General features: G+C 34.8%; 1 protein-coding gene across 1 annotated transcript; it reads left to right on the forward strand.

The window, feature by feature from the left end:
- On the forward strand, positions 1–27,206 carry LOC149532577 (uncharacterized). The gene is made up of 5 exons (XM_089803516.1): positions 1–109; positions 10,661–10,927; positions 11,503–11,594; positions 11,737–11,827; positions 26,813–27,206. Exons 1-5 carry the CDS (start codon positions 74–76, stop codon positions 26,864–26,866), a joined length of 540 nt encoding a protein of 179 aa, XP_089659642.1. The 5' UTR covers positions 1–73; the 3' UTR covers positions 26,867–27,206.

Genomic DNA, 27,206 nt, shown 5'->3' on the forward strand with positions numbered 1-27,206 from the left:
GTTGGTCGTAGATCGCTCATTCGGTTTTTGCGGAACATCTGCATTGAAACCGAAGCATTGTTTGGGAGCAAAAATGGCCGCCGTTGAAGAAAAACAGTCCATTAGCGAGGTAATTAACGACAAATGCTCTTTAGGGCCTTTCTCAGTGCGGAATTTGATCAAAATTCTACGGTCTTTGCGATAAATCTAATTTGTTCTCAATTGGGCATTCGAAACCTTACATATCAATTTGAGAAACAGCCGTAGTAATTTAGATTGGTTGGCGTGTCGATCTTTGCTAGATCATGGTTTTTGATTTGAATGTTATGGGTGTTTGGGAGGTGGATTGGCCTCTGGGCTGGGATTCGGCATTTGGATTATATACGATGTTGTGTAGTTATTGAAACAGTAGAAATGCTGTAGACACTCCTTTGTGAATGACTGCATATTTCTTTCCAGTAGTGTGAGTACATAAATGTTAGGAATCTTTGCTTTAATATGGCCTGAAAGGATTGCGGACGATCAGTTTGTAATCTTTTTTCACAAGATCTTATTTATGATGGCTTGATTAGAATGCATTTGGGGTTTTCCTATGTGGCTTCAGAGCACCCACCTGCAAGCATTTGTTCATTTGTAATTTACATCTTTACCTATTCATCTTTATATGTATAGATGATGACGACAACTTATAACCGTCATTCTTAGAGCCTATCAAAATGTATTATTTAGTTATACAGCATATGATAGGATTGTTATTGTCGAATGTGTGAAACGGTCATCTGACCATTCCTCTACTTTCAATCTCTTCACCTGCTGTCGCTTCACATTTGGATAGTTAAAACTTAAAACACTTGTTGAATGTGTGAAATCCAACGGTAATCTGACCTTTCTTCTACTTTCAGTCTGTTCACTCGTTGTTGCTTCACATTTGGGTAGTCAAAACTTGAAAAACTTTATGAAAGATGATGTGGATATATTCAGAATGCTTAAATAGTAAATATAAAATATTGTCTTGCTTTCCCCTGGATGTAGCCTTTAATAGTGGACAACGTAATTGGCTGTGTTGCATCTAGCTTCTGATTGTCACTATTTTTATTCTTTAATTTGATGTTTACAAAATATTTGATCTGTTCTTTGAACTTAAAACATTATTACCACTATTTCAATAATCCACATTTCCTACCTCTTTAGGTGAAAGTGATGCACATACATACCTAAGCAAATACATGTATATGTGTATGTGTACACATCAAGGTCACGTAGAGATGAGGAGACTTGGAGGTCTCGGAGATTGGTAGTGGTACTGGTACAACTATTTTTCAAATATAGGATATAGGGATACTTGAGACGACCATTTTTCTTTTTAATTTAATTTAATAACTTCCAAGAAATTTCAATAACACAAAGCTTTAAAAACAAAAACAATGGAAATTAAGTATGAACATTAAAACCATTTGATCAAATATCAAATTTGAAAATCAAATCACTATGAATAATAGTAATACTAATAGTTATGTCATTTACTTATTTGATATTGTGTCATATAAAGTCAAATAGTATAAAACTTACATTGCATATCTAATTTCTGAGTATCGCATATGATCATATTAGATTATCATTACATATTGACATTTGAAATTCAAAAATATATATTTTATATTACTTTTTGATATGCTTTCTCCTTTAGAGACACACGAGATACGTTGAAATGCATGGCGGGAGAATTGGAGATGTTAAGGGACTCTGACATGAAGTCTCCACCCCAATTTGAAGTCTCTTGGTACACGTGTCTCGAAGGGGGGAGATGCATCTCCCGGTTATATTGATACCCATACATTGTAAGTTTTTGCACACTTTTACTTACAAACAGTAAAGGTATTTGTAATAGGATTCTTTTGGGTGTTGTCTCCAAAGTCTCTCAACCAGAAATTGATATATCTTGCTAGAAAATTTAGGACAAGACACGTCAAATAGAAAAAAGCAAAAGAAGGCACATAAACAAAATAAGCCTGCAAAATGCATCATGGTGATATTTTGGCTGATTAAAAAAATCTGAGGAAAGTTATGGTGATCAGATCTATTGACAATATAAACTATTTGAGAGGGACATTAACAATTTTATGATAAAATATATATAAATCTATATGCATATGGAATAATATATATAAATCTCTATGCATATGGATATAATATATATAAATATATATGCATGCAGGGATTGAAATCTTGTATATGCTCATGTCCTTATCAATGTTTCCCTCTTGATACCGTTGACCAAATGTCAATGTTGACATGCTGGACAAAACACTTAATATTTTGAGATGAAACACCAAATATCAAAATTCTCTCTTGAATAAGGAAGCTTAGATGCTAAATAATGCATATGATTGTGCGATCAACTAAGATGACATCAACCTAGTTTTGTGATGTGATATGCTGGTAATCACTTGGGGACTTACGCTGTTCATTCGATGGATATCAACCTTGCAAATGCGAAAGATCTACTAATGACTGCTCTTCAATTATTTCCAACAAAACAGATTGCAAATAAGATAAAGGGCTGAGAAATCTAATCTAATTCTTACAGTGTAAGAGATCATTGATGATGAGGTGAAACGTTAACCAATCTTTGCTTTGCCAAATCGATTATGCAAAGGAGGATGCTTGTTACCAAGGATGTGGGGATGATTTTCATATTCTCAACATTCACTCAAGTCCCAATTGATGGTGCAATCCAAATGAACATCTACAATTGAAGTTAGATGTTTGCAATTAGGTCTAGATGAATCTTACATTGATACTTGTAATATACAAGCATCAAAAGGTATGGACACTTGTTTTATCATAAACTCACCATTTAATACCATTTTCCATTCATATTCTTCTACTTCTATTCAACATAAAACGAAAATTTTATTCCAAGTGAGGAAATGTTGAAACCATGCCAATACTCTAAAATGATACATGCAATCCACCATGAAAACCATGAATGAATTTTTTTACTCTAAAATGATACATGCAATCCACCATGAAAACCATGAATGAATGATCAAGGGCCAAGATTATGCCAACAAAGCCTTAGGATAACTACCAGCTCCGACATTGAATGCTCGACCAATTATTACAAAATGCCACTTTGTAGGCCAACGAGAAAACTACATTGTTATATTAGACTAATCAGAGAATAGGTTAAAAGTATTATGTGGACTCCACATGTGCACTTGGCATGATCTATTTGAATGAGCTTGGACATGTGCAACTAGAGCCTTTTGATTGGTTGAAGATGAGTGGGTGCCACCTCAACATGCTTTTCTTATGTACTTCATCAAGTCCTTGGTGATGAGAAAATATCTCTTGATATTCAACAATTAGCAACCCTTCAATAGATTGTGATGTTCTCAAATTGCTTCATCTTCACGAGTCTTCTCCAATTTTGGAAATCTTCTCATTGAAATGACTTGAACTTGCTTTTACTTGAGAACTTGATGTCTTGACCTGGATATTGCATTAATAGAAGTAATGCAAATGTTTCATGTAGTTGGATCGATCCAATTGGACTTGGATTTCTAGAGGAAATCCATGTCGATGATAATTTTGCTTTGTGTGTCTTCTTTGTACAACTTATTCTTTGTATTTTATCTTTGATAATCGGTTTTGAACTCAGATTGTCATCCTTATTTATATCTCGAATTCCTCTCCTTGGACATGTCTTTCCTTCTTCAAGTTCCTTGCCTTGAGATCTGCCATCTTCAACCTACATGCATCATCATCCATTAAATATTGAATTTGAATTTTTTTCTAGAGATGCAAATTTATTGCCAAGAAATGAAATTCAAAATCGCGATATCTGTACTTTCCTGGATGACCATCATTCATTAACTTGCCTAAGAAAATATATACTTTCTTATTTTGATCTTAAAATCTGCTTTCAATCTTTCATCCTTTAATGCAAATGAGAACCCAAATGACAATGCATCACCATCTAATTCACTTACTAGCTAATCAAGTTTGAATTTCTCAAAGAAATGGTAATTTTCATCCTCATAAAACCACTCAAGATACTTACCATATGACTATCTAAGAAAATCCTGGCTTGCAAAATTTAAATCTTGTGTTAGTTTGCTCCGAATCTGATGTTCTTTTAAGTCTGATTTCAAAGTGTTGTGGGAGTTTGCTCCAAATCCTAATAGCTGATGCAAATTCACCTGATTTGAAAGTAGATCTGCTCTGCCTAAGGTTTGAATTGTTTGGGTTTATGGTTAAATGAGATGAATCTTCCTCCTATTTAGGCGCTCATGCTGAAAGGATGCCACCTCTGCCCTAGGTTGATGAAAAGAAGTCATATTTCGATTGAATTTAGGCAATTTCCATTGGCAGAGTCGAATTGTCTAGTCTTGGGAAGCTGGCAGAAATCTTCGGGCTCATTTCCAAGATTGTGCCTATGAGGTCAGGTGCTGACCCCACCATGTCCAGCCTTAGACATCAGGTGGTCAGAATCAGACCACTTCAAGTCCAAGTCAGCTTTACCTTTCATGTAAACTTGGATTTTTCTGCTTTTGTTTCAACATTTCCTTATGGTTTTCAGCTTCAATTTCATCTCAAACTCCTCTTGATTGAATCAGGATGCTTTTCTCTTCAGTTTTCAAGTCTTGGTCATGGATTCTCTTCCACTGATCTGATCTTCACGCCCTCATATCCAAATCAGAATTATTTTAAGGTGATAATTCTGATTTTTACCTTGAAATGTTCATTTCTCAATGCCATAATGCCCAAGGCTTGAGTGCGGGATTTTGGGGTCTCAAGTCCAAATGGTGGACTTGAGGAGGTTGGGTTCCAACCCCTCCATTTACAGGTCAATTGACCTGCTCTCAATGAGTGTTTTTGATTGATCTTTTGTTTTTTCACATATAATTTAATAGAAATCATGATAAATCAAAAGACCGATCAAAAACACTCATTGGTCAAAATTGTTAACAATTTAAATCAATCAAGTCGATTCAATCTTCACAAAAGAAAAATCAATTAGTAAACTTTAAAGCAAATTAATTGAATTATTGATCAAAATAATGAAATAATTCCATTAATTAATTAAATAACTTGATTAGCTCAAAATAACTATCACATTTCCACTTGCGCTCCACTTTTATTGGGGATAAATTCAAATCAAAATCATATCCCAGCCATTCATTCATCTCATTTGACATTTATAAATTAAGATGAAATTCACCTTTTTCTAATCTCTCTCTCTATATATATATAGTCAAATTGAGTAGCCGACATTTTCTCATTCATAGAGCACTTTGATTTGTTAAGACTTATTGCAATATGTTTGCCAATTATGCCTTTCTGTTGTCTTGTAATAGAGGATTAAGACACATCATAAGATTGTCTAATTCTATAGCTCAACCTTGTCCAGATAAGTAAGGCCCTTTTGTTGTAATATCTCATAGTTAACCAATATTTAATCAATCCATTGTTGCATCCATAATTAAGTAAGCTATTCATGTTATTTTCTCTCTTGTGCTAGTCACTTTGGTTTTGCAGGGTTCATGGGGGTGTTAAGGAGTCATCTTCATCTCCTACAGGAAAGAGTGCTAGGTATTGAAATAAGGAGAAGTGGTCTAGAGAGCAAATCAGCCATCTTGTTGGTCATACCTTATATTTTATCACCAAATGGAACTGCTACAGGTATCCCATCCACTTATAATGATGTTTTTGGAGCTTGGTTTGAGCTGGCAAATATAGTGTTTCTGCTTATCGTTTGTGGAGACTGTTGGTGCTAACAAACGCAGCTCCATTTCCTAGAATTAACTCTCTCATAGGCCAGGGCTGTTGACATGTGGGTGTAGATGTTTCATCAACAAAACAATTGAGGGTTTAAGTCCAAACTAGGGTAAACATTAAGAAACCCGCCTCCAGAAAAAGATATAAATTATTGGTGAACCTTTCATTATTTTGAAAAACCAAATTATTTTAATTGGCGAATCTCTCAATTTTTTTATTTTAAATATTATTTACATTGGCGATTATTTTGGAATCATAATTTTTTAGTAGAAAATATTGGCAAATCTCAATAATAATAGGAAGTTCGCTAATTGTCATGGAATATTACAAATCAAAACTGAGCATGTTTTATCTCATGGAAATTATGAGGATAATTACATTATATTTTAAACCAATAGTGAAAACTAAATATTTGTAATATATCCCTAAAGTAACTAAGAATTATGATAATTATTGGTGAATTAATTTTAATTTCTTCGATAATATATAATATTTAGGTGAATCAAATCTAATCATATATTGAATATTGTGGCGAATCTTTGAGTTTAAACTTTTTAATAAGAGGAATTATTGAGCGATTTTAAATATTTCAGAAATAAATTTAATAAAATTTGGCGATTTAGGTTGCATTAAACTTTAAATTATTAACCAAATTACTAGCAAAAAATTTCTAAAATTCACAAAATATTCACCACTAAAAAATACCCTAGTTGAAACCTATGAGAGTGGGTTATGTTTACTACACTTAGAGCTTCGTGTAGGTTCAAGATGGCGTTGCTCTGGGTATACCTTAACAGGTATTGAAATCAAACAAAATGGAACACCAAAACAACTTCAATTAAAACCAAATGTAGTCTTAATCTCACGTACTGTCACTAGATGAAGATGAACTTGTTGCATATAACCCCTATATAGCTGATATGATTGTGCAAGTGTGATCCACATGGAGTATATCAACTGGACATTCATTTAAGAATGATTCCTTGGTTATATGGTATATCAAGAGTCTCGGCAATTAAGTGGGCAATTAATGTGAGTATGGTTGCTCTACTTACTATGGGCGATTAATTCCAATGAGTTGTTGGCATCTGTGAGCAAGCTTACAATGTTTCCTATTGGGGAGAAGACATTGCAAACCTATTACTTTTGCAAAGTATGTTTAATTTTTTATACACCCTTCTTTGATGAACTTGGAAGAAATGGCCTTTTAAGGCTTGTCAGTTTCCAGACTGGCCGAAGAGTCCACAATCACATTCGACACCACATGGCAATGCTGGCATTCAAAGTTGATGAAGGAATCTGGCAAGCCCAGCACAGCAATTCTCAGGGCTCGGGTAATATATTGTCTGATCTCTGGTTGAGATCTGGCCACCTTTGAATTGCATCAATCAATATCATTGAATCCATCTCTATTATAGTTTGTTACAAATTGTTCTGAGAAGCCACAGTGATGTCAAAAACTAGAGCCTAGGCTTCTGCATTGTTGATGGTGCACATATTTAATTTCTTGGAGATAGCCATCTCTACCTTGCCTTCTAAATTATGGACAATACAGCCTTCATTTGATAAGGTTGGATTCTCATGTGCTGTCAATTGAAGTTCAATTTTAACCTGAGGTGGTGGTATGGACTTGATTTTCAATCTGTCTATACAAGCAGTAAGAACACAAAGATCTCACACAAGCAGTATGAACAAAAAGATCTCCATGGGTATGCACTTGATTTTCAATCTGTCTACAAGCAGTATGAACACAAAGATCTCATACAAGTGGTATGAACACAGTGATCTCCATGGAAGGGAGCTTATAGAAGCAATTGTTGGTAAGAAAAAAACATAAGAATGTAAGTTAGTGTACTATCCCTTATAGCAAAAAATGCTGACAGTGATGTTCCCTGAATTTTTTTACTTCCATTTTGTGTCCTTCGCCATTAGTTTTAACCAATTTTATCTTACAAGGCATTATAATTTTCAGTCAGATGGTATGCAGATGCTGTTGAATTTTCAAGCAATTAAACTTGTTTCCAGGCCCAGCTTTGGTCGCTTGTTTGTGATTTTGGTTAGGTTGCAGCATTTTAGTTGCCAAGAATGATCATAGTTCATATTTTCTTATGAGATGTGGAAACTGCCAGTCTTTTGTAATGTTTGCTGTCTCATTTGTCTGGTCTATTCATTTCTGCCAAGTATCAGTTTCTATTTGAAAAGAGTGCTTAATACAAATGAACCGTGCATTTTGTAATTTTTGTTTTTTCTTCCTGCCATTGGCTGCATTTCTAAACCCTTTTGCTCCTAATTTTATACAGAGAATGTTGAACTAAGGTGATTTGAGGTTTTTGCATTAATAAGAGTTCAAGAAAACATTTAGAACTGATTTAAAGGAATTCTTACAGAGAGTCCTTTTTGACATTATTAACATTTTTCAGTTACTTCGGTACATTTTGCAAGATGACAATTTGGTAGTATTGATATATTACTTGAGGAAGGACAAGAGAATGATGCATAGGAAACATTTCTATATTCAGCTACTGGTTCAGGATTTTGATAAAAAAGGGAACATTTGATTTCCAACTTGGACATAAATAACTTGAAATTAATTATTGTTGTTGAATCTGAAACTCAAAATAATACATTGTGGAGTTTAGATAATCAGATTTGAAACCAAATTTCAAGCATTTGAGTAAGTTCTGATGTTTAGGACTGCAGGCTTTTATCAAATCTCTCGTCATTTCAATCTTGTGAAGTTGCATTTGGGTCAGTAAAAGCAGACACTGGATTTGGCAATTCATATTGGTTTTTACTGTGTATTATGTCCTGCACTAAGTTGAGTCTTCGGAGATTTCAAGCTTTGACAGCCAGAATCATTTAAACTCCAAGTTGCTGGTTCTGATAGGGATCCTGGTTGGGGATTATGGATCCAGTTGGTGGATCTGGCCAAATATTTTTTCCTTTTGGGTTTGTTTTAGGCTCGTCCGAATAAAAAGAAGTTAAAAACATTCAGCTTGAAAGCATGAATTAAGATTAAAGTATTGCATAGCATCATGTTACAACAAAGCCACCATATTCTTGAAACCATATTCTTGAATGTTTAAAAAAAAAATTCAAACATGCATGATAAATATTATAAAATATTCATCATTCAAATTTTAAGATCAATATTAAAATAATAATGGTAGGAAGTTCAACAAATAGTTGTAACTTTCAAAAATTTTAATCACCAAATGGATTTTCTAAATCATCAATATCACCATCATCATCATTGACATTAGCTGATCTTAATCTAGGAACATTAGATGAATCACAAGCAGTGCCAGTTGCACTTAAACTGTACTGACTTTCAAAATTCTCAAATACAATATGCTGGCAAGTGGAATTCTCCAAGTCAGTATGCTCTGGCTCTATATCCTACAACTTTGTGTTCCCTTTCTTGTACTTTATAGTCATTTAGTTTGTGTGAAAGAAGCTGCAAGTTGGATTGCACATATGCTAAGTTCTCTACTTCTGGTGTTCCATCTGTTTTAGAAGTCACATCTAGGGTTGATGAAAAGTTCTAGGGTGCACAGTCAAAGTCAGAAAACAGTAAAAATTAAATAAAATAACACTCCTGCTGACGGGGTCGCCATAGGTGTGTGTGGGTTTTTCTTGGGTTCATCATAGATGAACTGGATTCTTCTTTGCTGCATCCTTCCTGAACTCACATGCACACTGGTCCAGATCTGTGATGCAGCCTATCCACAAGTGGATCCAGTAACTTAGCTCAAATTATAAAGCTTCTGGATAAAACTGTGGGTCTAATTTTTCGCTTTATATTTCATTTCATTCTTTGTCTTGTCCTCAGCACAGTAGATGGATATGATCTACGTTAGAGTTTGCTAAATAGTTGTTATAGGTTCTAGGTTACCCATTAGATATCTTGTCTGAGCAAATTTTTATAATATGCATGTAACTACTTTATAAGAAAATGCCCATTATGTATGGTTAGCCTCTACAAATAACTAGTATTTATAATGCAAGACAACAAGGCTTTTGTGCAATTAACTACCTGAAATACTGAGCTAATGACTACGGTTTCTCTTTTTAAAGTTATAATAGCACCTTTTTCATGTTTGAAATAAAACAGTGACATCATCCTTGTTGAAAATATTGGAAGATTTATCAATTTCTACTGCTTTTCTAAACCTTTCTTGTATTTTGGTGGTCCTCTATTGCTGGAACTTGGTCTGATCTATAAGCCAATTTGGTGTTTAATGCTCCACTATTGTAGGTTTTGTGAATTTTCCAAGTCTTTTTGCGAATTTACTCTCCTTTAACCTGCTTTGGATGGCTCTCCCCATTTCTCCTACAAATTTTTCTACCCCCATTTCTCCAATACAAATTTATCTACAAGAAGGAATGAAGGAAGCTCCATCATTCAACCTAGCTTCATAAACGATTAAATGCTTAACTAAAAGCAATGCTGACATTTTGTCACTTTTTATTAAAATTTTAAAATCTTTTGGAAACATGCCTGTATTGATCAAATGCTTGTGATTGGTGAATAGTAGCTCCTTTTGGAAAAGATGTTGTTTATGCACATTTTGAAAAGCCTTTTCTATTTGTTTCCTTAATTTTGTCAAAGTTTCTAATAACATCCTGGCAATTTTAATTTTTTTTTTGCCTCATATGATCTTTCTTCATCACATATGTGGATTTCCATAGAGGCACGAATTTTGATAATACCAGCTTTTTGAGAAGGGTGACTGTGTGAGGGTTTCAGTTGTATCCAGAAAATTTATTGCTTAATTATATTGACTTTTGTTTGTCCATTTCTACATTGTAGACTTGAGAGAGTTTCTAAGACAGGGAATTCGTCTAGGGTGCAAGTTTTTAAAAAATGCTAACTAAATTTTCTTATACTGTTTAGATGTATCATCTCAAGGGAAAGGAGGAAGTTGTAGCTGGTGAAAGCCAGCAGCCTGCAGAGGAGGTTACCAGTGAAACAAATGCTAATGAGGAGGAGACAAAGGAAACCCCAACAGAGGAAGAAACTGTTTCAGATACAGAAATCACTGTAGAGAAAGATGCTGTTGCAGATGCAGAGGCCAGTGTAGAGAAAGAAGCTGCTGCAGAGGAAGAAACTGCTGCGGAAGAAACTGCAGAAGAGGAAAGTGTACAGGAGCCACCACTCAAGGTATGCCTTATTACGTTTGCGTTTCTCTTAATATTAACCTTTGCTTTGTACAATGTTGCTTTTTTTTCTTTCTATAAAGCACAAATTGATTGTTTCATGGCATGCTATACATTATTATATGTTTGTTTATGCCTCTTATAGTAATGCATGCAAATATTCATGTTAGAAGACAGTTTTTATAAATTATGGAGGCTCTCTAAGTTTGATATGAATTTGGATATGGTTGAGTGTTCTTAGAAACAGAGAACATAATAGGAAGATATAATAAATTATAAAACAGGAGAATTCAACAAGGAGAAAGTATGAAAAATAGTTTAAGTTGGCTTTATTTTTGTATTTGGACAGTTGCATGCTAGTGCATGCAGTTTCACGTTCTAGTCTTGTTTTTATTTTGATAGTCATCATTTCGACTATGCCTCACACTTTGCAGGAAGCTGGAAATGGGTTAGAGATGCCACAGTTAGTTTCCATCTCTTGTTAGAATCTCGGGGAAATAAGTGCAGAACTTCAAATTTTAAACAGTTATATCCTTGTGTGAAGGATGAATCTAACCTTTTCAAGTTGTTGAAAATCAGATAGAAGACATAAAGACTGCACCTGCAGATTTTCGGTTTCCTACAACTAATCAAACTAGGCATTGTTTTACTCGCTACATTGAGTATCACAAGTATGGAAATTGATTTTATTCCGTCTTTGTTTTGTTTGAGCAATAAATTCTGTGCCTTATACCTTTTCTACTCTTTTGAGCTTGTATTCTTCATTCATCTGTAAATACCAGGTTAAAAATACATTACATGGTCTCTGTGCAGGTGTGTGGCTTCAAAAGAATCAAAAGGTGAAGATACCAGTGAATGTGACAAGTATGCCAAATATTATCGTTCTCTCTGTCCTGGTGAATGGGTAAGCATATGATATGCACTTGTATTTCCAGTCCTACAGATTCAGTGTTTTAATGCCTTTGCCATTCAAATTGTCCATTACAATAATTGAAAATAACTTCTTTTATGAACAAAATTATTCACCCTTTTTTTCAACAGACATCTACATTGCATACAGAGTCACTGTTCTAATTTAGGATTTTAAAATGTTTTGACATATTATTCAGTTGGACTTTATAAAGACAATTATAATTGCAATCTCTGTTCCAATGTGTGCTCAAACCTTTGGGATAAAACATATTATACACTGAAATGTTATGATATACAATGATGTTGAATGTAGCATTTAAAGTATGTCCATGGGACTGAACTGAAATCCTTAAATGAGAGTGGATCAAAAGAAATACGTTGCGTCTATTTTATTTATGTTTTTGAGTCTTTGATGGACTTTGTTTTCTGATCATTTCTTAACTTCTGAGATTTCTATGGAAGGAACAAGTGGCAAAGTCATTGTTAGAGTTGAGTTTCCTAAGGCAAATGATGTACGCTCGCTGCATGAATGAATGAAAATGCCCAAATTAGAAATAAAACAAGAGATGAACAACAAATGGCCATTATAGATCTGGATAAATTTACAACATAAAGATGGAGAGAAGCTTTCACAGACGGTCATCTAAGATGGAATTAACTTCTGCCAGCATTGAAGGATTCGTTCTTGTCAAAAAAACATACTGTTATAATGGGAAATTTGCATTTTATAAGGATACAGGAACTTTAATGCATAAGATTAAGGTTTCATTCCCGCTTTTTTATACTTTCCTGCTCCCGGTTGGAGTGGTAAGATTTCAGTTTATTCTGATGCATAGACCATATGGTGACAATAGATTGAAGAAAACTAGGGTACTGCCATTTTCTAGATGAGCTCCATTTGGGACCTTATGCTTTCAGAGCAACATGCTTTTCTGCCATGAAATCCCATTCAACATCGATCAGTCAAGACAATGCGAGGGTGTGCAATACCTTAAATCAGGGGTGTTTATGTGATGCAGAGATAAATGCAACGGAAGCAAACACAATAGCAATAGGAACCAGCACCAACAAGAGATAGATTATAAAATTCTTCTATTTAATTTATCAAATGAACAGTACATACATTAGCTCTTCCTGCAGATTTCTTCTCTTCGTAACTTTGTATCTAGAAACTTTGCTCTCCAACTTGACCTAAACCTAAATCTAAAACTCTATTTATACTTGCTAAGATAATCTACGAAACCTTCTAGATTATTACAATATAGAAAATTCTAGATCAATATAGATTATTACAAAATAGGAAAAACAACTTATAGAATACTCTAGATCAGTATAGAATAAGGAAGAATGACCCCACAATGGTCTGAACAAATCCCAAGAAAATATCTTATCGTAATGACAAAATCGAGATAATTTTCTCAAGTCGGCTCGTGCATAAATTATGTCCAATAAATGCAATGGAAGCAAACACAGTAGCAATAAGAACCAGCACCAGCAAGAGATAGATTATAAAATTCTTCTATTTAATTTATCAAATGAATAGTACATACATTAGCTCTTCTTGCAGATTTCTTCTCTTCGTAACTTTGTATCCAAAAACTTTGCTCTCCAACTTGACCTAAACCTAAATCTAAAACTCTATTTATACTTGCTAAGATAATCTACGAAACCTTCTAAATTATTACAATATAGAAAATTCTAGATCAATATAGATTATTACAAAATAGGAAAAACAACTTATAGAATACTCTAGATCAGTATAGAATAAGGAAGAATGACCCCACAATGGTCTGAACAAATCCCAAGAAAATATCTTATCGTAATGACAAAATTGAGATAATTTTCTCAAGTCGGCTCGTGCATTAAATTATGTCCAAAATTATTTGTGTTGGTGCTCCTACACCATACTCCCGAGGACAATAGAATCCGAGTCCCTTGGATTTTCCTTCCTCTTTCTTGTCTTCCAATTCCGTGGTATTTCTTGTTTGTACTCTTGCCAAGTACCCAAGTCAACTTTCATATTTTCATAAACCTCTTCCACATAAGAACTTAGATAGAACTCCTGCAAACCTGCAATAAATGGATTAGAAAAAGCAAATGGGACCTCATCATATATGAATTCATCAATTTGGTTCACTTTAGGAACCTTTGCATCCTTTTTATCCATGTCTTTATGCTGCAATATCTCTATGTCTGGAGACAAAATCATCACTATTTGATCCTTATCTATCCTCGTAGCTTCATCACAAGTCCTCTTCCTTGTTGCAACTATTATCCTTTTGATAGGCCATACCACTTTCTTTCTTATCCTCAAATGCCATCTCTTGGTTCCATCAAGAACCAGCACATCCACCTCTTTTTCATCTTTATGAACCTTTTCATCACAAGGCTCATCAACAATTACCACTTCAACCTCTTTCCTATCTTCAAGAACTTTTTTTATCATTAGGTTCAGCAACAACTATTTGTTGCAAACTTTTCATATCAGCATCTATTTGTTCATTTTGTCCTTCCAATGGACAAATCTTCTCTTCAATGGCCAACCGAGTTCTTTATTCCATCTTCACAAGCTTTTGTAACCTCAAAGGATTGTTTCTCCAGATCACTATTTTCTTTTTCCATAGTTTTCTTCAACTCCTTTTTTAATCTCGCTAAATTTTCTTCCCCCATTTTTAAGCTCTCTCATTAGGAATCTCATTTTCTCTTCTATTGATTCATTCTAGCTTCCTCTTCTCTTTTCTTTTTCTGAAAATTACAATATGAAACCCATGCATCTAAGAGTATCTTCTGATCATGAGATAAATCTTCTCTTGTGACCATTGTCTCCTATCTAGGTTCTCTCCACTCAACCTAGTCTTTTGGCCACACTTACAGATTCTTTCCTCAACCTGTCACAAAATCCAATTCACCTTAGAAGCTAAAAGCTTTCCCCAAGCTTTTCCCAAGCACCTTAGGATCTTTCCTCAATCTCTGATACCAAAAATGATGCAGAGATAAATGCAACGGAAGCAAACACAATAGCAATAGGAACCAGCACCAGCAAGAGATAGATTATAAAATTCTTCTATTTAATTTATCAAATGAACAGTACATACATTAGCTCTTCCTGCAGATTTCTTCTCTTCGTAACTTTGTATCCAGAAACTTTGCTCTCCAACTTGACCTAAACCTAAATCTAAAACTCTATTTATACTTGCTAAGATAATCTACGAAACCTTCTAGATTATTACAATATAGAAAATTCTAGATCAATATAGATTATTACAAAATAGAAAAAACAACTTATAGAATACTCTAGATCAGTATAGAGTAAGGAAGAATGACCCCACAATGGTTTGAACAAATCCCAAGAAAATATCTTATCATAATGACAAAATCGAGATAATTTCCTCAAGTCGGCTCGTGCATAAATTATGTCCAAAATTATTTGTGTTTGTGCTCCTGCACCATTATGAACCCTAGAAATGTATAATAATCAACAATTTTTTAATATCCTTGAACATGCTTTGGTATTTAAAAAACCTCTTTGTTAAACTAATTTACATCCTACCTTACATGATTACACATGCGCATAGATTACATAGCCCTAAATAAAAAGTCCACGGGCATTTGTAAGGCATAGTGATAACTGGCTTTGCGCCCTCCTCAAGCTCAATAGCATGCCTAAACACATATGATCAAGTGGATGGCCAGGAGGAATATCTCCAAATAATGCACTGCGATTATCCAACACAGTTTGGATATTAATATGATATTGTGGTTCACTACTAGGGGAAGACACTTGCTAGATACAAAACACTGGGTTTCCCATTCCACATCATCATGCTTGAATAGAGCTTCCATCCTCTTTGCTGAAACTGTTTGTGGACCGCCATTCATCATAGCCTTAAGCACAATTTTCTTACCATCAATTATGAATTGCAACTGCAACTGCTGGAACTCCCGAACATACTGCTTAAATGACTCTAAACACTGAAGATCCAAAATTGCATCCACATTACAAGTACATGAAAATCACCCATTAAAGTGTAGTTCCCAATTTGAATGCTCAACTGAGGAATCACGTCGGTGCAACTCAGGAAAACCATCAACAATTGTGACACTGAATCTTTGAAATTCCTTAGTCTGTAGCCCACATCTCATTACTAATACCTCATCAATGAAATTGTGAGTGGCTCCATTGTCTACTAGGCCAACCATCTACTGTCCCTTAAGAACACCTTTTAGTCAGAAAGGACAATTGCAAGGTACTCCAGATAAATTTGCAATGCGTAGAGTCTCTTTGATTGTAGTATCCTTCGATTCTATCTATGGCTGGTCTTGTGCATCATCTTCATCAGTACTGGCCTCCTGCTCATCCTGATCCTCACGATTAGAATGGACCTCAATCAAATATGTCTTGCCTTTTCCAAGGCAACGATGACCTGACTTCCACGGCTCCTTGCAAGAGAAACATAATGTTCTCCATCTCACTTCATTTTTGGACTTCTGTTCAGCTTTGGAAGACATGTTCTTTTGCTGATTGAAATTCATGTTCTTTGCTGATTAAAATTTTTCTTATCAGAATTCCAGAGGCTGAAACTTTGCTTCGGTGGTTGTGTTGGTTGCCAAAACTGTAGATTGGAATCCTACGAGCCTTGCTTGCTTGATGCTGGGATGTCCAACCAGTTAAGGCCAACTTGATGGGATTGATTAATGCAATTGAAATCCCCTGCGCTTCCGGCTCTGCAAAATCGAGGCGGGTGTACTTGATCCTAGAACACAAACTTAAATCCAAGATGCTAATAGCAGATAAATTAGAATGCGAATGCAACAAGAGCTTTTCATAATGACAAGAATTATAGAAAACTTTAGAACCGGCAAATCATGAATTGAAAATAAAGAATGAATATATGGAAGTTTTTAAAATAAAAATGATTACAGATAATTGCAACAAATGAATATATTAATTCTTCAAAGGAAAGAAATGAAACAGTTGCTAGCACATGGATTATGAATCAAGAATAAAAGACCAGTGCTTGATTAAATGGGCAATCAGAGTCCATATTATTAGTTGAAACGTACAACTTTATAAAATTCAATATATTTAAACTATAAACAATTTTAACAATTCAGACGGGATAGATCAATTATATAAACGTAATTTTAAACTAGTTTAGGATGCCCTTTAACACCTGTGAAGACACACTAGACATAAATATGGAAACAAATAAAATATTTCACAATATTTATGTTTTTCAAATTTAAAATGCAATATTGACCCAGTCCAGTTATCCAAACATTAAAATATTTATAGAAAATAATAAAAAACATTTATAAAAGACACAACTTAATAATAATTGAAAACTCTAAAATTTAAAATAAATAACAATGGTGAAATAAAATCGCAATAAAGACACTCCTTACAGACACTCCTTACAGATGGTCTATTTATTGTATTTCTATTCTGGAATCGCATATAAATTTGCTCTATAATTCAATCCATGGATTTTGTTCAAAACTTCATTTCTCTACCAATAAAAAAATATAATCTATCCTAATGCATCATAATATATAAAATTTTAAAATATAAAATTTTAATTGTTTCTTTTCGCAGTTCGATTTCACACATATATTTATAAAGAATGAAAAGGCATTGGTTATTCAACCAAACCTTGCACCTCTTCATAATAAAAACTAACCAATGTTAAAAACTTAATATGCTTTAATTTTATCAAAATATAAAAACTAACCAATGTTAAAAACTTAATATGCTTTAATTTTATCAAAATATAATCAAATTTTCGTGCTTTATATTTTCTATTGGTGTTAATGCAGAATTGAATATAATCTCCTTCAGTCCCGTGGGTGCCTTTTCAGACTGATCCTTCCGCATGTATCAACGTTTGATGCAATTTCTTCTATTTCCCATGGACATTTTTCTGTGCGATTCCCACCTTCTGAACATCAGATCCTGAACATCAGATCACAAGCTATATTTTTGCAATATTGACTTACAGCATCCGCCTTTAACTCTTCTTCGTCTCACATCCGTTCATACACCTGCAAAAATACATTCGGCCACTATAAGTAAACATACAGGTAAACATTTTACAGGGAATACTTACCAGAAGATCTTGTGGTCGCCGTTTGATGCAGAGGCAAGCAATTTCAATTCAAGGTAATCCACATACCGTGACCTCCATGTGCCGCCCTTACCAATGAAGATTTCCGGAAACATCACCATCGGAGTGCTGTAGACACTGCACTTTATCTCTGCAGATGTTATGATATTTACACCCGACAACATTGTTTTAAGAAAAAGGGATGATTGATGTCAAATTCTGATACTCAGCTCCTTTATCGTCTCAGCATACACACAACCGCATGTTGGCATGCATAGCTTGCAATCTGGGCAAATTCTTTGCACATATCAGACATATTTTGGTACTATGTTCTGCGATTTCAACATTCTCCTTCAGCGACATGCCTCAGATTGAGATCTGCTGTTTTAACTTTTCCTTTTACTTGCCTATTGCTCCTCTCTATCTTAAACTCGACATGGCTCCCCTGCGGTTGATACATGGATGAAATAAGGTTCAGTTCTTAGCATGTTATCCTTCTACTGTGGATTCCAGCGGCTCCATTTGTTATGCAAAACTTCAAATGGTCTCCGTGCACTTCAGCAAACACAAGGAACTATTTGCAAAGTCTTTATCGTGGGCTCCTTGTATTCATGAAGCCATCGTTCAGAATTTTTGCAGAGCTACAGCCAAGCGTTCCACTTGTAATTTATACACGCAATCTTGCCCAACTTCTCAAATACTGTCTACTCCTGTTGAATATTAATCCTTGACCTTTGCTGATGTGGTTGTATAACTTTGATCAGTCTTTGAAACATGCTACCACTAATGGTACTGTAATTTAGTATTGTGTCTTTAAGGATGATGATATTGTTATCGTTCTTTCCTGAGAACTAATGCAACTCACTTCTTTGATTCAGTCTGTGTGGTTCCAAATGAGTTTTCTCTGCTGCTTCAGGTCTCATCTTTGCCACTTTAACTTCTTAATCTCATCTTAGAGATGATCCCAATATTAACACCAGCTGCTTATATTCCATATAAAGTTACTCATGAGTCAATACAAACTTTAATTCAATTGATGTATATGCGCAAACATGGTTCGTTTTGAGGCTGTAAATAGTTTGAATACAATTGGCGGCTTACATAGCTTCCAAAATACTACATGCTGGATCCCTCATAGTTTTGGTAGAGATGAGCATAATCAACTGATTTAATGAATACAAATCTAAAACTGCCTGTGATACAAAGAATTTCCAATTCGTAGTTTCTAATACTAATTTTCCATCTTTGCTCACTTTTCATAAAGAAAATTGGAGACTAAATTTTAGGCTCCATCAGGTTGATCAGATGGTGTGACATCCAAGTCAAGCAATACACCGCTGGTGTCATCTAGTGAACTAGGTTTATTGTTTTTAACCAATCCTTTCAACTTGTGGCTTAAGACTTCTATATGTTTTTGTCAAAGTGAGTATGTCAAAGTGAGTAATCAGCCTTTTAACAATTTTTCGTAGGAATGTGTCATGGCATGATCTTGGGAAACTAATCCATGTTGTAACCAGTCATATTCTACTCCCTCCAAGTGCATGGTAGCGGATTGTATTGCTTTTTTCTCATCCACAGGCTTGAGTGCTAATAATGTGCCCAACTCATAAACCAATGACCATGCCGATATTCCTTTAGTTCCATTAAAGGTTGGTATAGAAATTTAATTTGAAACATCCTTATATTCTGCAGGCTGAGTGCCCTGCCTAACTTGCCCTCTAGGCCTCCTGTCTTTCCTTTTCAGATGGTTTTTAGCCATGCCCTTACCCTGGTTCATGAACTGATTTAAATTAATTAACTGCCTTACACCAGCTGTAAGGTGCATGTATTTGGCATGGGCGTCTAGAATATCATTTGTGATGTGTGTTTCCTCTTCCTCTTCCTCTGGAATTGGTTCTCTCTCAACTTGACGAAGTGGGATGTAATGGTTGATAACCCCTTGTATCCACTGTCCTCACAACATTAGAAGATGCTTTGTCTTGGTTCCCATGTCTGGCTTCACTTCTGTCGTGTTCACTACTAGACCTTATTGATCTTTTACTATCAACTCTCAATTGTCCCATAGCTCTGATCATTCTATCGTGGAATCCTTGCATCATTTGCTGCTGTTGTAGGGCAAAAATTATTCGGAAATCACTGAGTTGATTTTTCATATCCCTAGAGATGGGCTTTCTGATCTTCCATCTCTGTTTCAACTGGGTTGCTTCGAACTCCTTCCGCTTGCTCTCCAGACCGGCTTCTTGTATTGTACCTGTGCAGTTCAGCCCTGTAGAGTGCATAGAACCACCTTATACTGACATGCATTTTATTAGGAGTAAAAAGCAATCATAATATCTGACATGCAACTGATAAAACCCTGTATGCTGGCACGATCTGATACCTGAAACGATCTTTTCTCAGCTCTTTTACAATTCAAGCAAAATATTAATAGTTTTTTGGAAGAAATTGCTCATAGCAACAAAGAGAGGATTTCAATTCTCAACTACATAAATAACTCAACTAGAAATGAGTAATAACCAATGAAGTCTCTAAGGAATTTAGGAATGTAATTACACAGGCTGAATATGCAAATAGTTGAGTTCTTAAATCGAACATACAAGCACTTCGACTCTGTGGCTGGCAATGTTGGTGTGTTGGTGTTTCAGATTTTCAGCAGACCTCAGCCAAGATGCTTTTTGGTGTTGTAGACGGTCCTTCAAACTGCTACACAACCCATGTGTCACTGAATGATAAGACCACTAACTAATAACCTGTGCTAGGGTTGCGTTCAGAACAGCTGCTGCAACTGGGATTTTGTCCTGAACAGATACTTAGACCACTAACTAATAACCTGTGCTAGGGTTGCGTCCAGAACAGCTGCTGCTACTGGGATTTTCTCCTGAACAGATACATGATGTGCAGAGAGGAAAATAACTTAATCATAAACTGGAATGCCCATTCTTTCCCATCGAAAGTCTTATTAATTCTCCTCTCCCAAAAAGCTGCAATCCTCACAAAATCCATGTGTTTAGACGGTTTATATATTAACATCTCCCACCATGAGTTTTCCCCTAGTAATAAAACATGTGTAACTTAAGTTGGTCCCATTAATCATCTTAATGAATAATTAGAGATGTATAAAATGTTAAATTGAACTTTAGCTTCTTGGCTCTTTTCCCCAATGGCTCAATTATTCCCTCTTATTTGTTAAATTTATCCAACACTGGGAATTAGGAAGGCTAGGAAAATCTTTCTCCAATTTTTATCAAATGGAAGGGGACATTACAATTACAGCTGATCTAATGAATGGAACATTCTACAAAAAATAGCAATAGTATGAAAGCTTTTCTTTTCAAATTCAACAAATTTAACCTTTTCACACTCGATGTAGCAACTGAAAATGACTTCAGGTCCTCGATCAATCTTCAACAACTGTGATATTTGAATGGAATCACCTCTGGCACATAAGAGGCTTTTTTCTTCAAATTGAAATATGGAAACCAAGAAGGTTTTCATCCTTGTTTCTCCCACCAAGGGTTTTCATCTTTGGATGCTTCAAAATCCTCTTCTGTAAGGAAAAGTGAATGATGACAAAAAATGGATGCTTGGATGGGAGTCTTGACCTCTCCTTTACAGGCATTCATTTTGGCCCCTTTTTTGTATTTATTTGTTTTTCCCTCCAAGAATTTGATTCAAAAAGAACATACACAATTGAATCCCCAGAAACGCTGAAATGAACTATTATGTATTGTGGAAAACTGACATGTTTAATATTTTAAAAGGCACGAAAACACTTTTTGAATTGCATCATGAATAGTGTGTTAAAAGGACCTTTTAAATATTATATAAGCTCTATAATAATCTTTAAGTTTGCCCCTTTTAAAAGAGAGTGATTGAATCTACGTAAAACATATTATTATTATTTTCCCATATTTTATCCTTTGGTCTATATGGTAAATAAAGTAGGCTACGAGTCTTTGCGTCATCAAATATTTTTTTTGTTTTGTTTTGAGAAGGGGACATGATATGTCTATAAAAAAGAGGTAGTGAGTGGTTCTGGAGTAGGGAATGGTAGGGCTTTTGAAGGTTCCCTCCTTGATTGACTCATTTCGATCAAGTATTTGCTCAGTTATATTCATCTCTTGTTCTGAATACTTTCATTACAAGCTGTATTGTAGCGTGATCTTGGCACCTTGATTGTCTGAACAGGGTAACTTTTTAAAAATTTTGTTCTCAGTTTGATAAGTGGCATTGTCAGCGTATCTCTCATAAATGCAGTTTTTTTTCTTTCTTTTTTAAGATAAAAAAATTGGAGGATTTGTCAAGGACATTAAAGAAGTTACATTCCAGATTCTAGGAAGTGTGTATCATAATTTCTCTTATTTTCATCTTTTGTGGTAAGTAATTTCATTTCTGGTGGTTATAAATTATGTTCTTGGTATTTTGAAGGGGAGAAAAAGGACAAATGTCTTTTACAGTTCAGGAAGTGAAGGTGTGATGGTTTCCATTTTTTTCCTGAAATCGGAGTGGTCAAGGACACATTATAGAAGTTATCTTCTAGATTTAATAAGCAAGTTTGGAGTCTTTCAAAGAATTATTATGAAATTTTTCTGTTTCGCCAAATTCACTTCCAAGGCTCCTAACCAAGTACTTTTTGAAAATTTTAAAAAGAATTTTAGGAGTGGACTTAGTAAATTACAATAAAAATTTCAGCATATTGGATTTGTTTTAATTAGTTGTTGCAAATATTAATTTGGTATTCTTATTAAGTTGAGGCAAGTGGGTGAATCTAGTCACATGAAGTATGTTTCTTGACAAAGAGGATCCAAATAGAACAGGCAGTGTCCCTAAATTTTGAAGATATTCTAAATGCAACATTCACAAAAGTCAAGGAGTTTTTTTCTCCAGTAATGGCTTCCAAGTCAAGTCTAGTGGGATTGGAGGCAGAGGAGCTAAGATGGAAAGCTAAGAAATAAGATATCAATGATTTCCTGGTCACATTCTCTCAGGGAGCTAAGATGGAAAGCTAAGAAATAAGATATCAATGATTTCCTGGTCACATTCTCTCAGGGTTTTTATGAACTTTCTATTGGGAGATTCACATCACAGCTTTTGGGATGAGCATGCATCTTCCAACGGGAATGCGGATTCTCGGTTTTTCTTTGCTTCAAATATAAAACAAGGCTAGCACCCATCTAATTCTATTGCAAACTCTAAGTATTTCTTCCCTAAGATGGAAATGTTAAGTGATGGCGAGAATCCAACCAATTGGCTCTGCTAAATGTTACATTTTTCTTCTCTTTTATCTAGTGGCAACCTTATATTTGGGACTAGATCACAATTCATTCTAGCATTGCTGGCAATTGGATTAGGAAAAAGGGGTTGTGTTGTCATTATATCTTGTCATTGTATCTTTTTTTGAAGAGGAACTCACATCACATTCCAACAATAGTCTTGTGGATGACTGCTTAGGCAATAGGTATAATCAAGGACTAATGTCAACAAATTCGTGCTTATCTTTAAGAGATGAGTATTTTATAGAGAAAATTTTGAATAACCTATATTTAGTAGGGAGATCAGGGACCTTCATCAAATATGAGTATGCATTTTCAGTCCAACTTTTGTTTCCCAATAGATTAGTATTGAAGGGAAGATAGAGAATAAGTTTTTGGCCACTAGGAGTTTTTACTTAAAAGGTCTTGAGACCCAATTGCTGGCCTGCCTTAATTTTAATAGGTTGACAGCCCAACAAATTGAAGAGAAAAGGGGGTTATGCCTTAACTATGAGTGAAGATAGTTAATGGACACAAGTGTGCAGAGGAGCTCTTCTATTAGAGGAGCAACAAAAGATGAAGAAGGTCTAGAGATAGGAGTAACATTAATTGAATCAGCAAAAGGGCGCAAACCAACATTGTGCAATGCACTATCAGGTGTTATTATCCCACATCCCTCAAAGCAGTGGCACAACCCTCAAAGCAGTGGGATTTCTGAAAACACAGTGATTGTAATAATTAGACAATACTAACATTTTAGTCAACAAAAAAAGTACACATTTTGAAATTAGCTTTGTCTTTTTTAGCACCAAAATATCAAGTTATCATTGCAGATGGGGATACTTTTAGTTGATCAGAGAAATGTCATAATATCAAACTTAACATGGGGGATTTCATGTTGATTAACCCCATATTTCCAATTCTTATAGGGGGAGCAAACATAGTGTTGGGGATTCCTATCTTTCATGACTTCAGGCACTTTTTATCTCATTACAAGTATTTGATTTGAATTAAGAGTTTTGTAATAGGTTTATTGATGCTAGAGTGAATGGAACCTTGAAGTGGGTGATGGGTTTTTTTTGTGTTGCAACTTGTAACCATATATGCAAATGTTCCAGAACCAGTAAAAAGGATAACAAGATCACTCAAAATTTTGGTGAAGATTGACAGTATGACAAGCTAAAGTTACCTCCCACAGCAAAAATATATTTATTTTTTCGTGTTTTGTTTAAAGGAAGTTATTGGTTTAGTACAGCCAGTCTGCTTGAGCTTGATGAAGAGGGAATGAATTATAATCATCATGGATCTCAAAGAAATTCTTTTGATTCACACGGAGAAGCTAAAAACTAGTTTAATCACAAAGTATCATATCGAGTTGAAGAATTTACTTTTGAAAGATATTATATGGGAAGATGAAACTTTTATGCTCATGCATCCACATTTGATATGTTGAGGACAATGCTTGTCTAAGGGAGGAAGGGGAGAGTAACTGAGTTGGCATGTCTTATCCTTAATCCATTGAATGTATTGGGATATGTGAGCCAGCTAGGGCCACTTAATTACTTCAGTCATTTATTAGTCTGTAAGTATGTTTAATATAAACTAAGCCAGTCTCATTGGTGTTGGGGGATGAATATTGACAGTGATGCCCATGACTAGGAGTTAGGTTGAACCTTTGGGGGTTGCTTCCTTGAAGTGGGCCTTTCTTATTAAGTGTTTACATCTTCATTTCTCTCAATTTATCTCCCGTGCTAAGTTATTTCGGTACGCTGGACTTGCTACGCAGCGTGGCTGTTGAACTGTCCGACACAACCAACTTGCTGTGTAAGGCGACTGTTTTGTTGAGCAATATATGAAAGATCAGTCACACAGTCTATAACAGCAGCATTCCAAAAGGAGTTATGCTGCAAAGAAAGGATTCGAAGATGTTAAGGTGATTGCATAACATGACAAATGATTGTTGGGACGTGCATCTGGTAGCTGTTGAAGGGAGAAACTGAAATTGAAAATAGATAACAGGACAAGTCTGTTTTAGAAGCCTATAAGTTTGATGAGTTTTACAAGAAGATGTCACTGCTAGTATGTATAATTCCATAGCCAGTGAGTTGTAGTCTACTGAGTCTAAAATTCAGAATTAATCTCTTTCAGTGGCTTGACAATTGTATTGTTTTTAGAAATACTTATAGCACTGGTTTTTAATTGCTGCTGGTTTGTATACGATTGATTGAGCACGAGAAATTTATTGCTGTACGAGGAGTGAGATTTTGGTTCCACACAAAAATATAATGGGCCTCCTTGAGAGGATTGTTGACTGGTTTATGTTAATTGTGTGTCTAATAAATATGGTTGAATATTTAATATCAAGACTTCTGTGACTACCTAACTTCTGTTTACAATACAACTTTTTAATTACTGTCTGAAGCAATTTCATTTCCAGTTTTGCAAATATATTCAGTCTTCTTCTGATTTTATTATTTTCTTCCATTTATCAAAAATCTTCAGTTAGACTAGATCTGCATTCCACATACAGGACACAACTTTACTTATAAAGTTGTCCATCTTGTAAATGCTTTGTCGACATCTAATAAATAACCAATGTTCTTGGATCAGAAATTCAGTGTGCATAACTCAATTCAGGTTAGCCTGTTTATGTTTTCTCAAGAGTCAAGACTCATCATAATGATTAAAATTTGAAAGTTCAAGATTAAACTATTTTCAAAAGAATTTTGGACATGGAAGAGGGGATGTGGGAAATAAATGTCATTCTGATAACCATTCAATGTTATACATCCACATGATAGTTGGGTGAGAGTTTTGTGACAGTAATATAATTGGTGGGCAATTCCTTATCGGCTATGTGTTTTTTCTATATTTATACATGTTGCCTGAACAAAAGAATATGTAGTTGCTACAGTTCTTCCTTCATTGCTTTCTTTTAATGATTTGCTCTGACATATGAGAAGTTCTAATTCCTCAAGCTCAACAACTTTTCCATTGATCATGAATCCTTTCCTATCACATTTATATTTTAACAGTAGGGTCGCTTCTAAATGAATTTTGTCAATGGATTGACAGCTTCACAAATTATTGAACAGTGTAGATGTCTGAAAATGAAAATGAGAGCAGCTTGAAATGTGGCATTCATGGTAATGTGTTTCTTGCAGTCTGGTTATGTCATTCGTCTTGTTGCTTGGCTGGGATTGTCTCGAAGTTTGTTTGTCTTTGATGGTATCACCTGGCATGTTGCCTGATAGTAAATCTTACGGATCTAACAATCTAGTCAACATATCCCATCTTTAGTTTTGTTTATCAAAAAAATGTACAACTTATAGCTAAATTGCAGATTCCTATCGTGCATGCAAGGATACACAACTTCTTGAACGCGGTTTTGTTCATGCTTATGTTTCCTGAATGTATTTTAGCATCTAGCGGTCTTTACAATTTAGCTTTAGCTTTAGTTTAATTTCAAACTTGATATGGGTTGGATTTTCATGTGTAATGGAAAGTTCTTATTTTGAAAAATGTGAAAATAAACTTTTTCTTATTAGAAAAATCCTAAAATTATTGATTTGATTTTTTTGAGTTGAATTATTTTCTTAGCGTTTTCTTCTGTGTATGCAGATTGAGAGATGGAATGAACAGAGGGAAAATGGAACATTTCCTGGTCCCCTGTAATGCAGTTATAGTTCATTGGTAAGTGTAATTGATGAAATTTTCTGTCATTGTGGATCTTTTTAACTTCGGCAATTGAGGTTTTATTTGAGGATATAAAAGAGCTTTACAGATGTTTTCCCTCGAGAGGAGGATCATCGTAGGGGATGTTCTCTGTGGGTATTATCCTTGGGAGATCATTTTTTAGGTATTTCAGGGATTGGCATATGGAGGTGGCTGGCTCTCTGTTTGAATAATTCTTGCAACTGTAAATGCCGGCAGCCCTCAAGAAATAAGTGGACCCTTTTAAACAATAAGTGGTACGATCATCCAATTTATACAATCATGTGATTGCTTTTTAAAA

This window comes from Cupressus sempervirens, chromosome 10, assembly GCF_028749045.1.
Source record: "Cupressus sempervirens isolate cs-2001-9-10 chromosome 10, ASM2874904v1, whole genome shotgun sequence".
NCBI lineage: Eukaryota > Viridiplantae > Streptophyta > Pinopsida > Cupressales > Cupressaceae > Cupressus > Cupressus sempervirens.

Coding starts and splice junctions, on each gene's coding strand:
- LOC149532577 (XM_089803516.1), top strand. CDS start 74: ATGGCCGCCGTTGAAGAAAAACAGTCCATTAGCGAG. Junction 11,595..11,736: donor CGCTACATTGAGTATCACAA/GTATGGAAATTG, acceptor GTCTCTGTGCAG/GTGTGTGGCTTCAAAAGAAT. Junction 11,828..26,812: donor CTCTCTGTCCTGGTGAATGG/GTAAGCATATGA, acceptor CTGTGTATGCAG/ATTGAGAGATGGAATGAACA.